This window comes from Alligator mississippiensis, chromosome 1, assembly GCF_030867095.1.
Source record: "Alligator mississippiensis isolate rAllMis1 chromosome 1, rAllMis1, whole genome shotgun sequence".
Lineage (NCBI taxonomy): Eukaryota > Metazoa > Chordata > Crocodylia > Alligatoridae > Alligator > Alligator mississippiensis.
The window spans coordinates 72,013,928-72,028,968 of record NC_081824.1 but is presented as its reverse complement, the minus strand read 5'-3'; the positions used below and the strand labels follow the sequence as shown (position 1 = coordinate 72,028,968).

The 15,041-nt window shown below is 42.1% G+C and overlaps 1 protein-coding gene across 1 annotated transcript; it reads left to right on the top strand.

Moving 5' to 3' along the window:
- The first annotated feature begins 2,799 nt into the window (after nucleotides 1-2,799).
- PGM3 (phosphoglucomutase 3) lies at nucleotides 2,800-14,284 on the top strand. Its single transcript, XM_059731597.1, has 13 exons — nucleotides 2,800-2,903; nucleotides 3,987-4,192; nucleotides 4,870-5,054; nucleotides 5,547-5,614; nucleotides 5,911-6,044; nucleotides 6,254-6,449; nucleotides 8,308-8,465; nucleotides 9,525-9,612; nucleotides 10,675-10,769; nucleotides 11,056-11,172; nucleotides 12,136-12,258; nucleotides 12,903-13,076; nucleotides 13,814-14,284. Exons 2-13 carry the CDS (start codon nucleotides 3,989-3,991, stop codon nucleotides 13,901-13,903), a joined length of 1,632 nt encoding a protein of 543 aa, XP_059587580.1. The 5' UTR covers nucleotides 2,800-2,903; nucleotides 3,987-3,988; the 3' UTR covers nucleotides 13,904-14,284.
- The last annotated feature ends 757 nt before the right edge of the window (nucleotides 14,285-15,041 follow it).

Here is a 15,041-nt window from a genome sequence, read left to right as displayed (position 1 = left end):
TGGAGCCCCCCCCAGTGTTAGGGCATAGCTTGTCATATTTTATGCTTTAAAGTTGCACCTGTTTACAGAGTGGTGAATTACAGTATTGTTTAAAGTTGTTTTTTTTACATTTAGGCTTATTTAATCATTGCTTAAGTTCTGTATAGCCTCTTTGTTATCTGAACTTTTCTGCAATATCAGCTGGCCTTGCCTCTTGCAAGGAGGTTATGGCCTTGAGTTTGCTCACATGAATGTTTCTTACCTTTTCTATCGCTATGAGAAGCTTTTCTAACACAACATAGTGATAGTTTTGTTACCAGCTCAAATTAACTGAATTTAGCACTAACTGGATGAATCAGAGGGATGAAATGATTGGATATGTTAATAAAAGGTGATAAGGAAGACCAATGGACAATGCCCAAAGTAAGACATAGGAAAAAGCCCAAATTAAGAGGCATGCTCATGATGGGTCTGTTGAACAAAGGAGTATGCTGACAGGATAAAATATGAACAATATGTTGACTGCAAAGAGACCAAGCTGAAAGGCAGGCGCCATCAAAGGAGTGAAGTTAAGGAAAAGCATAAAAGGTGCAGCAAGAAAGTTAAGTCTGTGTCGTTGTTGTCATCATTGTCATCATAAATCCAGCCTTCAACACCTGTCTGGACCATCCCAACCAACGACATACACTTTGCTTCAGGAACCGAGTGGCTGTCTTTTCTGTTGAGCAAAGTAACATCTGGGGTTGGGTGAGATTTTTCTACTAACTTTTTTGTCTCTGAATATAGAAACTGCTAAGAAACTCGTACTAATAAAGTTAAACTTTGATTTTAGGACACTGAGTTGTCTGTGTTCGTATTTCATGTTCCATTTAAGGGTTAATTGTACTTTAATGATCCCTAAGCACTATCTGCTGGACAGTGGTGCTAATACCAGGTTATGATTTTCAAATCTTATGGGGGGGGGAGGGAAAGGGAGGCTCTCGTCTCTTATGGGGGGGTTCAGCCATAATTTGAACCCTGGGTGTTGTTTGAGGTGCCCTGAAATAGATTCATATTTAGTTAAACCCTGGTTCCTTAGTTAAGTACCCTGTATGTAACAGATCATTGTGTGGTACCACGTGATTTTTTGAACGCTACTGCTAATGTAAGTGATCGGCTGAAAACTAAAGCATAATACAAAAATTCTGTCACTGAAATGGACCTTCCTTGGAAAATTCAAAGTTTTGAATTACCCATGTTTAAACCTTGGTTTTTTTGTTAAACTTAGCAGGAAAAATACATATTTACAGTCCACTGAACTGCAACGCCCAAAAGAGATTTTTTTTTTTTAACTGACCCAAGTTTGGGCAAAACCAAGGAAATGATTGCAAGGGGAGGTTCAGTAAGCATGATGAGTTTAAGAAGAACTCTGTCTACTAGAGGCTGTTGTCAGAACGTTAAATAAACTAGCATTTTGTGTGCTTAGCGCTCTGCTAATACGCAAAGTACTGGTGCTCAAGCTGTGGCCCATGGGCTGGATGCAGCCCAGTCAGCATAGTGCTGCAGCCCGTATGACATCCTGTTAAATGGATATATAGGAAGTAAGCATGGGTTCGGCCCATGTAACATTGAGAGTTGCAAGTGAGGCCCGCTATGGCAAATAGGTTGAGAACCACAAGCCTAAACACTACAACTTCAGAGTTGCTGGATCAGCCAAGATATTCACTAGATGGCACTGTTAGACAGCAAGTGTGCGCACTGTAACAGCAATGGCACTTGGAGTCTTTATCTGAATGCAAAGAAATTGCTACCATTGGAACAGGAACCAGGGATCCTGCACCTCGTCTGCAAACCAAGACTGAGCAAGTCTCCTGACGGATGCTTCAGACGACGCAGCAGCTGAGCCCCACATAAGACTGACGGGGGTCTTATGTGACCCCATAAGACCCCACATAATGTACATCCGGTCTACACAGAGAGATCAGCAGAGGCTCCCTAGGCCTGAAGAAGGGTGACTGCACCTGAAAGCTTGCCAAGATCTTTTCCAACTACTCAATTGGTCTAATAAAATATATCACATCTACTCAAAGAACCTTGCCCTGCCTATGTCCTTAGACCAGCGCGGCTACAACCCTGTTGTACAACCTTGCTACAACCTGTTACAGCCCTGTAACAGCAATAGCTCTTCAAGGTTTTATTTTAAACCTTCAAGGCTTTATTTGGCTTTTGGAAACAGTAGGCTTATACATAAATGAGTAACAACACTCAGACTTTTGCAAACACAGCCACGACTAACAGGCTCAGGATTCAGGACAGTGAAGCCTATGTGAGCACAACTCGTGAGCGCCCACAATCGATCTGGGGCTTGTGCTCTGCTGGGTGACTAGATTTCTTTCCATGTCTGAATCATGATAGGCTGGCCACGCTGAACCACACCCAGTACAGGCAGCAGTGGGGAGAGGGGGCTGGGATCAGCTCCGAGCTGCCAGCTAAGCTAGTTTTTCCACTGTCCTCAGAGAAGATAGAGCCAAGGCTGTTCAACACACTTGCCAATGCCAGGTGTGCAGAACACCCCAGGAGCTCAGGGAAGTGTCCTCAAACTGTTTTTGGCTTTCCAAATCAAGCGGCTGAGAGGCCTCCCCAGCGGCAAAGGGCAACTCTTGGGCCAGCCCTTCCACGACGACTCCCCTCTGGGGTGCCGGGAGCGACGCCAATCGCCCCTCCCACCCCTGCCCGTGCTCCCGGCCCCACCTCCCGCTCAGCCCGGCCTGGAGGGAGCCACGGGCAAGTGACGTCACAGAAGAGCTGAAACCCTGACAGGCTGTGGTGGGGGGAAGACGCGCTGTGATTGGCTGAGGCGGGAAGAGGCGGACCCCGGAAGGAAGGTGTTGGTTCAGGCAGCGGCGCTGGGGGCCACGTCGGCTGGTGTTGGAGGGCGCGGGCAGGTGCGCAGGGGCGGGCCTGGGGGCGATGGCGCCGGCTGCCGTGGGGGGGCCCGGTGCTCGGGCGGGCCGGGGACCTGCTGGAGGCTCCGGGGGCCCTCCCTCCTCCCCGCCTGCGCTGCCCCACGGGTCGCCAGGCAGCCCGGGGGCGCTCGCCTGGGTGTGTTGGCGGGGGGTGCCCCCCACTGTAGCATGAGTCTCAGATTCAAGGGGTCAGAGTTGTGTCCCCCCTCCCCCCCCGGGTAGTCCCTCGGGCTACCACAGCTCATCTCTATCAGAGCTCTGTCTGACCTCTTCAGAAAGCTGCACAGTTCAGCAAAGAGAGGGAAAGACACCCGGATGCCTTGCACCCACCTGCCCTAACCCAAATTAGATGCCCCACAACAGGGGAAATGCTCAAGGCTTTGAGTAGCTATTGAAAAATCCTTCCTCAAGGAAGCAAATTTGGCTACAAAGTGCAGCTTTCCCATACAAATGCTGCATGTTCAGTTTCATGTGTTTCTGTCTCTGTTATCTCTAGGAATTCATAGAATCATAGAAAATGAGGGCAGGAAGGGACCTCAGGAAGTTATCTAATCCAACCCCCTGCCCAAAGCAGGACCAGCCCCAACTAGATCATTCCAACAAAAGCTTTGTCAAGCCAGGTTTTGAAAACCTGCAGGGATGGAGATTCTACCACCACCTTTATGGTAACCTGTTCCAGTGTTTCACTAGCCTCCTTGTGCAAAAGTTTTTCTGATATCCAGCTTAAACCTCCCTTGCTGCAACTTGAGACCATTGTTCCTTGTTCTGTCATCTGCCACCGCTGAGAACAGCCTAGCTCCATCCTCTTTGGAATCCCCCTTCAGGTAGTTAAAGTCTGGTATAAAATCCCCCCTCAGTCTTCTTTTCTGCAGACTGAATAAACCCAGTTCCCTCAACCGCTTCTCATAAGTCATGTCTCCCACCCCCCAAGCCATTTTCATTGCTCGCTTTGGACCAGTCAGCTCAAAGTAATGGTGGGCCTAGGAGTCAACTGTAATATGCAAAATTTGTGCTGGTGCTTTAGCTGCTGCTCCTCGGGTCTGGCCTGTTTCCTTTTTGTAGAAATGGATTTTGAGGCCGTTGGAAAGTGCTCTGCATTACACCTGAAACCTGCTGGACTCTCCCTTCAGTATGGAACTGCTGGCTTTCGTACCAAGGCGGAACAGCTCGATCATGTCATGTATCGCATGGGCTTGCTGGCAGTGCTGAGATCCAAGCAGACCAAATCTACTATTGGAGTCATGGTGACAGCATCTCACAACCCTGAAGTAAGCATAAATGTTTCTGAGGATAAGCGTGATTTAAAAAGGAGAGTCAGCTAAATGAGAATCAAACTCCTGCATCTGATTGGGATAGGTAGCAGTTCCACTCAGATTCTGCAAACAAAACGCTTAATTTAAACATGATTAGTCCCACTGAAGGAAGTGGGGCTACTTGTATACTTCACATTACTTCCCCACACAAACTCTTGTGCTGCCTGTGTACATAGTGGATTTTTTCCCCTTTCGATCTGGAAGAAGAACTGGTACAACAGAGCAGGGCCTTATGAAGACTGGGAACATCCTGGAGGAATAGCAAACCCTGTCAATATTTGCTTTAAAAAAAATTATAAGCATGGTATTGGAGCCCTTGCAACTCAGCTGGGTTAAGGAGTCACCAAGTGTATCACTTTGATAGCAATTGAACATTTTATAAAGCTGCCTGAAAAAATGGATGATTTATATTCTGATTATATTACTTATTTGGTGTTGATTAATATTCTGATTATATTACTTATTTGGGCTTGATGTAGCTTTATTTGGACACTAAATTAAACCTGTATGAAAGATAAATGAAAGATGTAAATAAAGCCATGTAACTGTGTCAGTCATCTGTCATCAGTCATCTTTAAAGACATTTTATTTCACTTTTCTTCTTCAACATTGTGCATTTATTTTCTTCTAAGGAAGACAATGGTGTTAAGTTGGTGGATCCTCTTGGAGAAATGTTGAACCCTTCCTGGGAGGAGTATGCTACGCACCTGGCAAATGCAGAAGAGCATGAAGTACAGAGTGTGCTGGCTGAGATTTGCCAAAAAGAAGCAGTAAACCTGCACCAACAGGCCTCAGTGTTTATTGGGAGAGACACCAGGTAATTGTAAAATGCCGTAGCCATACACTGCTTTTATTGAACTTCTAAAATTCCATTCCTGGGCACTTATTTTTGCTGGAACTTCTACGTTCAGAGCTCAAGATTCTTTAAACACTTTTTATGAATTTTTCATTTCAAGGTTGCTAAAACATACTGAAAAAATTGTCCCTTCATACTCACAAATGTGCTTTTTAGACCTAACCTAGTGCCCATTGAAGACAACTGAAGGACTCCTTTTGACATCAGTAAGCATTACTGAGTCCATTGGTATTCATAACGCTATGCTGGCTGCACAATATCTAAGTCTCTCCTTTCATGTCATAGGGAGGGATGACCCTTCAGTGAGATTTGTTAAGAGGGTGAAATCCTCTACCTGTAGAAATTCTTATAGAAGCAGAGCCTATGTTGGTATTTATGCATAGTATTTTATAACATGATTAGTATGCATAGTAGTTTATAACATGATGCTGACTATCATTTACTGTTTTTCAGGCCCAGCAGTGAGAAACTATCACAATCAGTGATAGATGGCATCTGTGCTCTACAAGGCCAATATCATGGTATGCTAGTCTATGAATTTAAGTTTTATATTTGAAACTCTTACATGAGTGTGAGACTCTAGTATAGACCCATTGTTGTAGCCCAGATACCATTTCTATTTCTGCTTATAGTGGTTTTTGTTTGGAACAAGTGTGTCACTTTAATGTAAGTGGATTCTTCTCTACATAAAGAAAGTTTTAAATGGGTTTCTTACAGGGTATTTTTCTGTAATATATAGTAGTAAATACTGTTTGTCTCTTAAGAGGAATGGATTTTCTACTTTATTGCTTGAATATTGTGACTTATTCTCTGTCAGATTATGGCCTGCTAACAACACCACAGCTGCATTATATGGTTTGCTGTCAAAACACTCAAGGGCGCTATGGAAAGGCAACCCTGGAAGGTTATTATAACAAACTGTCCAAAGCTTTTGTAGAGCTGATCAAACAGGTAAAGGCAGTTAGATTTCTCCCAAAGTGATTTTTACTTGCATTAATTTAAATGTACAACCTGGCTATCTTTTGTTTACTGGTCCAAAAATGGAGCACTTAGAACAAACCTGCTTGTCTTTTTGCAGGGAATATGCAGGAAGTTCAGTTTATTATCCAGAATATTATAATTTATGTTACTGCCATCTTCCTTTCCTCTTATATCTGAAGGCTTCCAACTCTGGAGATAGTCAAAGGTGTCTGAAGGTAGACTGTGCAAATGGCATAGGAGCCCTGAAACTAAAAGAAATGGAACATAACCTCCCACAGCAACTGTCAATTCACATATACAATGATGGAAGCAAAGAGAAACTCAATCATCTGTGTGGTGCAGACTTTGTGAAAGTGCATCAGAAACCTCCCCTGGGTATGTAGTCAGCCATAACAGTCTGTATTCTAGAGGGTGAAGCAGCTTCCTCAGCCATATCTTTGACAACCTAGGACTTGATGTGAAAACACAGCAGTGTATGACTTCCCTAGAAATAGGTGAGATTACTTTGTGAGCTCTTTATTACATTGCTACTTTAACAATTTACAGCATGAACAAAGTACATTTGTCTCACAACCTGGTTTGAGCCCTAGAATAGTTATTGCCTGAAGCCCCAAACAAAGCAAATTATTTTCATTATTTTTAGTTGTCTGGATGCATGTTGAGAACACCAGAACTGGGATAGTTGGTAGAGTCTTTCTGTGGGCTTTTAAAGGTGGGCTTTTAAAGGATGATCGGGATAAGGCCATCTAGTCAGTAGTGTGGGGAATGTTAGAGAAAACACTGTATCTAAGGGCTTACATAACAGCACTGTTGGTGGAATTAAGGGTCAAAGGTTTCAAGTGTTTGATACATTAGGAGAGAGAGATCTGTGTGTAAAGGAAAGGACATGGGGCATGCTTGGGGCGGGGCAAGGCAGAAGCAGGGAGAAATAAGAACAGGGCTCAAGTAGGCCTCAAGGAGAAAAGAAGGAAGACATTAGAAAGTAAAGATCCATCCACCCTTGAGACAGTGATGTATCAAGGCCATGTTGGTCTTGGCAAGGCCAAGGCTTCTGCTGTGTGTGTGTGTGTGTGTGTGTGTGTGTGTATGTGTAATAATATAAGCTCTGTGAGCAAATGCTGGTGAGTTAAACTGTTCAGGTAGAGGGGGGTTGTATTTGGAAGTGAAACACATGAAGGTCCATGGATACAAATGCAGTACTGTGTGTTTGTTCCACTCAGGTTTTAAAATCAGACGTGATGAGAGAGAGGTTGTTTCTAGTGCAGCATGGCTTTGACTGAAGTCACTTAGCTGCTTCCTAGTTTTTTCTGCTTTTGAACTTCCACCCATAGGTAGGGCTTATTTTTCTCATTTTTGCAGACATTAACTCACTTCTGTGAATCGCTGAGGGAGAATTAGATGTCTCTGACTTGTATCAATAGGTCATGCAGCTTTGCAAGTACGCTCTGGTGACTAAGCATGTTTTGAGGAAGCGGGCATTTAATAAGACAGGGTTTTATTTTTGGTGCTATAATTGATGTGCATTACCAACATGATATACTGTGACCTGTCCATTAGGAGTAGCTCTCAAATCACACACCATATATTGTTAGTAAGTTAGCAACTTTAAGGAGACATAGCACTGTAAATCTTTATAAGGCCAAAGTTTCAATTTGTTGTTCAGTTTGAAATTAACACATGCTTTTCTTCACAATTGCCATCAAAGTAGCTTCCTGTACTGGAAGACTTCAGAATGGGATTCTGTAGAATAAGCAACTTCCTGCTTTGGTAATATGTCTCTGAGACTAGTTACTTTTTCATGGTGTAATGCAGTGGTTCTCAACTTTTTTAGACTTGGGGCACCCCTCAAAAATGCCAACTCTTAGTTTTCATTCTTTTTTTGACTACAGAAGAACAACAGAGCAATTTTTGCTGCTGCAAAGAACTCAGAAAGACCTCAACAGAGCAAACTGCTTTTGACATTGTGGATTTCTATTTCAAATCTCTGGATTTAGCTAGTGAATCATGTTTGCACACCTAATGGTGCTAATATTGTATAGCACCCTGCAGCACTTGTGAAAGGATCTCAAGGCACCCCAGAATGCCATAGCATGCAGACTAAGAATCACTGTTTTAATATGTCTTTATAGAACTAATCTCCTCAATACTTTAAGTACACATAAGTTAGGATTAATTAAGGCTTTGCATCCCATTCCACATCTAATACATACATTTGTAACCATGTTTGCATTAGGACTAGAAATGAAACCTAATGAAAGATGCTGCTCATTTGATGGAGATGCAGACAGAATTGTCTATTACTATACTGATGCTGCTGGTCATTTTCATCTTATTGATGGAGATAAAATAGCAACATTAATCAGCATTTTCCTTAAAGAAAGTCTTGTCAAGGTAACTTTCACCTGTAAAGAAAATTAGGTTGTTTTGATTTGCCAGATCATCAAATCTATATCTCTCCCAGTGAGGGGGGGGGGGGTGTGTGTGTGTGTGTGTGTGTGCGCGCGCGTGCGTGCATGCACGTTTGTACATGCATGTGCGCAGCAAGTATTTACTAAATCTAGTAAATACTTGGTTTAGTACATGCAAGTATTTACTAAATCTGCATAAAGATGAAATCAAGTTTAAACAAAGATGACCTCTGCATCAGTTGATGTAGCAAAAGGAAGCAACTTAATTTTTACAAGACAAAGGGGCTGGCTTTAAATTGGAAACTAGAAAACATAGCACTGATATCCTGACCTGGAAGCATTTGCTAGGAATTGAAAAAGTGAATGCCTCAGTTGGTAATCAGTGGAGCTTCCAACCCCCGTAGCTTTGGTTTGACTAAAGTTAAATTTTAGGGCCCAATCCTTCATTTCTCTTTCCGATGAACTCTGCATGTCTACCCTGCAACTCCCTCTGCGGAAACTCAGACCATTTAATGTGTCTGAACCTGTGTTCACAAAGCTTTCTAGTATTCCCATTGAACATTGTGCTGTGGGTCTGTCAGTGTAACTATTTCAAAGCCTATTTGCCTGAGGTAGAAAGAGCAGCTTTTTTGGAATCCCAACCCTGCCTTTTGTGTCTCTGAGACTGCCCTGCTGTGATGGAAACCAATTAGTTTCTGTTTCTTCAAGCTGAGCTGAGCTGAGATGTCAACTCATTTTTCCCAGTACCACAGAAATATTATCTAGTGACAAGTGCTTGCAATTACAGCTCGCCCCTACCAGATTCATAAAGGTGAAGAAAACTATTCAAAAGCCCTACATCTTCTGAGCCAGTATCATCTGATTTCCAAATGTGGAAATGCTCTGGAAAAGGAAAGAATAATCTATGTAGAAAAACTTCCAGAAAAGCAAGTGTTTCTTTCTTCTTCCCACCTTAAAGCTTGCTTTAGCTTTCTCATCTGTTCTGTGATTTTGTGAGAACTTACTTGTCTGGCCATAAGAATTTTATTTTTGGTTTGCCCAGGTAGGACAAAAATTAATGATGGGAGTGGTGCAAACAGCGTATGCTAATGGGAATTCTACACGTTATCTTGAAGAAACTATGAAGGTACCTAGTCATCTTTTCTCACTGTATCCTCCATAATTGCTCTGTACTTTTACATGTTGGACATCAGGTAAATGTGTAAATATCACTAACTCTTAAAGTTGTAGTAATAAATGAAATACAAGAAAATGTCAGGTCAAGCCAATATTTTTTGGCTTTTTTTTAAAAGGAAGAATTGCAAGTGAGAACAGAAATCCTGTAACAGTTCTGACCATATTTAGGGTATGAACACTGTATATTGTTTTAAAGTTGGTGGGATATACTGAGCTTTAGCTGAATCCACTCTTCTGAATATCTGTTCCCTTCCTGTGGTAAGTGGAAATTTAGCCAGAGTAGATGACCTCCATTGTTAAGATACCATGGTTTAGCTTCATTTGTTGAGGAATAGGAGTGAATACAAGAAGCAGTTACAACAGATTGCTCAATACATGCTTGCAAGCAGTACATCCCTTTACTTCTTAAAATGAAAACAGTCTCATTGTACATCTATCTAGGTTGGTTGGGAGCCTAGAGTTCTGCAGTATTGAAAGAGCTCAATATACTGCAGCAGCAAAGGGGAATAGCAAAGGCCTAATTACCTTGGAGACAGTTTTGTTTGTGCCTGAAAAGGAATATTTATGGTTCTGATTTTAACTTAGTCACTTGTTGGGCAAGCTCTCCAGATAACCCAGTCTTTTGTTTCCTTCCTGAACAGAACTTTTTGGCAGAACTTTGGGCTACCACTCTGTAACGTCCTGTTCAATAGTGAATCTTAATCTTTTTCTGAACAACAAAGTTCTGGTGTATTCAGTGGATCAGGCACAGATCTGGGAGGTGGGATATTGCTCGTAGCCAGAAAAGGGAAACAAATCAGATTAGGGTCACCTGAAAATCCAGGAACACATCTATTTCTGTAATGTGCCATCACCTAATTTTAAGACTAAATCATAAAAAAACCAGCATGAAGGAATACCGTTTTTATGAACAATTTTTTCAGGTCCTTAAGCAGGGGGCAATAGGATCACACTTTAATTAAGGACAAATGAATAAACTACTCTGTGTATGCTTTCTGCTCTGTGCTTGCAGGTACCTGTTCATTGTGTCAAAACAGGAGTTAAGCATTTGCATCACAAGGCCCAGGAGTTTGACATTGGTGTTTACTTCGAAGCAAATGGGCATGGCACAGTGAGTACTCCAACATGGATCATCGTAAGATGTTAGCCTGTATGAAAACATAACTACCAACTTAGCTTGAGAGGAGGTAGCTTCCTTGCATGCCCTTTTTCTCTTTGCCACTAACTGTTGAGTGTTATAAATATGAGAGGTCATGGAATTGAAACTCATAACATTTACTTGGTTTAGACAACATAACACAAGATCCTTTTTCTCCCTCTACTGTTGCAATACCGTGTTGTTCTTGAGATGTCCTATCAATCATTTACATATCTTATCACCATATCTCTTATTCTAGGTCTTATTTAGCAAAGCTGCTGAAGAGAAAATAAGACATTTGGCAAAAGAGGGAAAAGATAATCAAAAAAGGGAAGCTGCAAAGATGTTTGAAAACACCATTGACTTGATTAATCAGGTAAAACTTGGAGATGTAGATTGTGAAGGGGATAACAGCAGTCTTGTGTCGAGTACTTGATAAGTTGTAGGTTGGAGTTTATAGATCATCTTGAACAAGAAGGCAGCCCACGGCGGCAAAATTGGAAAATGGATGGCCTATTTTAAACCTTTTGCTGAGCAGGCAGCAATGGTGACACAACATTATCCTTTACATGCCATTTTCCCAAGTTTGCACCAGGAAGGAGGCATATTTGTAATTGTTCCATTTTGAATTATGTCAGATGTACAAAGGCAAAATGTTTTTATTTTGTCATGTCCTTCCTAGTTTGAAACTAAGAAAAAGGAAGAGGTTTGGATGGCTTGGTAGACAGGTAATGGGATGTGGAATCTTGTGTTTCATTCACCTTTTTGTTACTAGCTTGCTCAGATTCGGCCAAAAGTAATTTTCATTTGATGGCTATTCACTAGCTTTGGTGAGGGGAGGAAATGGAATGCACTAGTTCTTGTAGCTAGATCATCATGGGAATCCTTGTTGGCAGTCTTAGCCCAGAGGGTAAGGTCTGAATGGGATGGAGCATGAGTATCTTGCTCAACTGGAGGTAATGCTTCCTCTTTAGAGATCAAAGTCCCAATTATCCTTTCATTGGAACCCTGATGCCATAGCCAGGGTGGGGAGGGAACTGAAACCTGTTTTTGTTCAGTCTGGCCTCTTGTGACAGCTATTGGGGTTCTACTGCAAGGAGGCTGCTAACATTCTGGCAAAGCATACTGGGTGCTCCTCTGGCTGTTGCTTATGGTAAAAAGTAGTAATAGAGCACATTTGTGACAGTGAATCAGTAAGCCTACATTTTAATTGCTCCCTAGGTTTTGGGGTTGTATGTTTATTTTTCATTCTTTAAGGTTGATGTTCGGCTGTTCAACAAAATACCCTGGATTTTTCTCACTGTCACTGAGGTCTCCTTTGTTTTCTTCACATGCCTAGACAGTTGGTGATGCTATATCAGACATGTTAGTGATTGAAGCAATCTTGGCTCTGAAAGGTCTTACAGTGCAAGAGTGGGATGATATCTACACAGACCTTCCAAACCGGCAGCTCAAAGTTAAGGTTAGTGATACTTTAGCATTGCTGGCTGAAGAGGCTTCATCCTCTACATAGAAGTAGGGTGACCATAATAATTTGAGGGAAATCTGGGATGGGAGATACCAGAGGGCAGCCTGCCCAACCCTTCCAGCAGCTGCTTCCAGGAGTGGGGCAGCTCCTCCTCTTCTTCCCCTCCCCCCACACCAGTTCTACTGCACAGGCAACTCAGCTTGCAGCCCAGCAGTCTGACCAGGGAGCAGAGCAGCCCATTGACTGGGCTCCATGGAGAAAGTTGAACCGAAAGTCCCGGATTGGCACAAACCTGCCTGCACAAGTCTGGCTCCTGAGTCAGGAGCCAGGCATATGTGGGTTGGGGGTCATGCCAATCTCAGACTTTTACTTCAGTTTTCTCCAATGGCTGGGATGTTGATACAGCCTCTGAAATTCAAGGACATATGGTCACCCTACATAGAAGTCTTTCTGCCTGGAAATGAGACTTGTATGACAATACAATATAAATACTGTTAGTTGGCTAGGATGTATTGAGGACAGGTTTGGAAGTGGAGGATGGACCTCCACTTCCTGAAACTTGGATAACTGATGTACTAATATCACAAATTAGAATTTCATATCAAGGCTCACATTGGTATGTTGTCCCCTTATCACAGGTTGCAGACAGACGAGTTATTGACACAGCAGATGCTGAAAGATGTGCAATCTCACCTCCAGGACTACAAGAAAAAATTGATGACCTTGTAAAGAAGTATAGATTATCACGAGCTTTTGTCCGCCCATCTGGAACTGAAGATGTGGTTAGAGTCTATGCTGAAGCAGACACACAGGTCAGAGCAGAAACCATTTCTACATGCAGCAAACCTTTTGTTCAAGCACTGCAGTTCTCTGAGAACTCTTGTCAGGCCCAGTGTGATGGGAGAAGTGTATTTATATTGGTGACAGAGAGTTAGGAATATGTGATGAGAAGGAGTGTAGGTGAGTTGGAACCTTTTTCCTTTTAAGTATTTCCATAGTGGTTTTAACACTAGTTCATCAAGTGCTGGCTTGGTGTTGACCACTTTCTTTACAGTAGGTTAAAAGTACTTGGGAAGTTACTTCATGTAATGTTAGTAAGAAAATCATCTCTACACCTATCGCTTTGACAAGGCCACTATGGTTTTATTTAGGATCAAGCCATCAATGACTGAACGTTCTCATCTGACTGCGTGGGGGTATATTTGAAATAAACCTTGGTCTTGTCCTCCATGACAACATAAATCAACCCTGCTAAATCCATACAACTGACTTGCTGTAATAAGTAGTAAGGGTACAGGTGGGTCTTGAAACTAGACTTATATATGACTTTTTTCAGACCAAATGATGCCAATTTTCTTTGGCAATTCCAAATTACTATCTTTTCTATGAGTAAATGTGGCTAAAAAATAGAAAGGCTAAAATGTGGTGCCTTTAGTACTTCATTCATGTAAAAAAGAATGGACTCCAAACTATCAGTATTAGACAGAGTCTAGATTAAATGAGCAATATTTACAGCACAGTGTAAAATACTCTTTTTAATTGTCCATAGGAGAATGCAGATGCTCTTGCACATGAAGTGAGCCTGGCTGTTTATCAACTGGCTGGTGGAGTAGGAGAACCACCCCAGCCTGTATCCTGAAGGAGGCAGCTGAAGTAGTACTACATCACTTGACAGCATAGATTTTTCTTTTTGCTTTCTCCCCCCACTCCCGTAAAGCCATTTCAGTTGTAAAATAATGAAGACTGATTGGAATATTCTTCAACATGATGTCCTACCTCTTTGGAATTCTCTGTAATGGGATTCTCCTGCTGCCAAGCAAATTGTTTTTCTTAGCCTTATTTTAACTTTTTACTTCTATTCAAGTACAACAGAACTGGAAGCAAGTAGTCAATGTTCTCTTTCTAGTTACTTTATCTAACTTGGAGCTGATTTCCTGCACAGTGGTTCTGTGTGAAAGAAGTTTTTTTCTAGAGGAAGAGAGTATTAGTGTCAGAATATTAAAATGAGATTTTTCTGTTCTGTGGAAGTCTGGTTGCTTCTTCTACCTCCTGAAGCATGTTAAGAACATTGCTTGCTTGCAGCAATACACAGCACTGGCCATTCAACTGTTACTGCTCCAGGGCAAACCTCCCTCTGCTCTTCTAAGCAAGCAGGACCAAATTCTCAGTTAACTACTTAATCTCACTTCTTAGCCAACTGTCCTGAGATATAAACCTTCATAAGTAAAAGCTTGATCCAAGACAAAAATTCACGTCTCATGCAACTGAGTATCACTGAATGTATTTTCCATGTTAAAAACACATTGACATGACACTCAGCTCTATGCTTAGGTTTCAGCTGTTAACAAAGCTCTTTCATTAATATGAGAGACTAATGCTTTCATGGTAGAGTGATGAATGCATTGTGGAAACACTTCCATTACATTTATTTTAAACTGGTTAACGTTTTTATCTTACTGTGTAAAATTGTGGATCCTGTTATTCAGAATCTAGGCCAGCAGTTCTAAACTTTTCTGTACCTGAGGCGCCCATTACTGGACTCAAGGCACCTTCTATCACTTTTGTGAATTGAGTGGTATTCAATTTTAAAAACTAATTTACTTATTGCAGCGCTTACCTTCCAACATGGGCTGAGCAGTAGGGGTCGGGATTCCTCCAGGTAGGGACAAGCCTGAGCCTGCCTTACCTGCTCACACTTCATGGCACCTTTCAAGGGACCTCATGGCCTGGCCACCTATATGTGACTTTGCTCATTTCTATTCCCAAAGCTATAATAT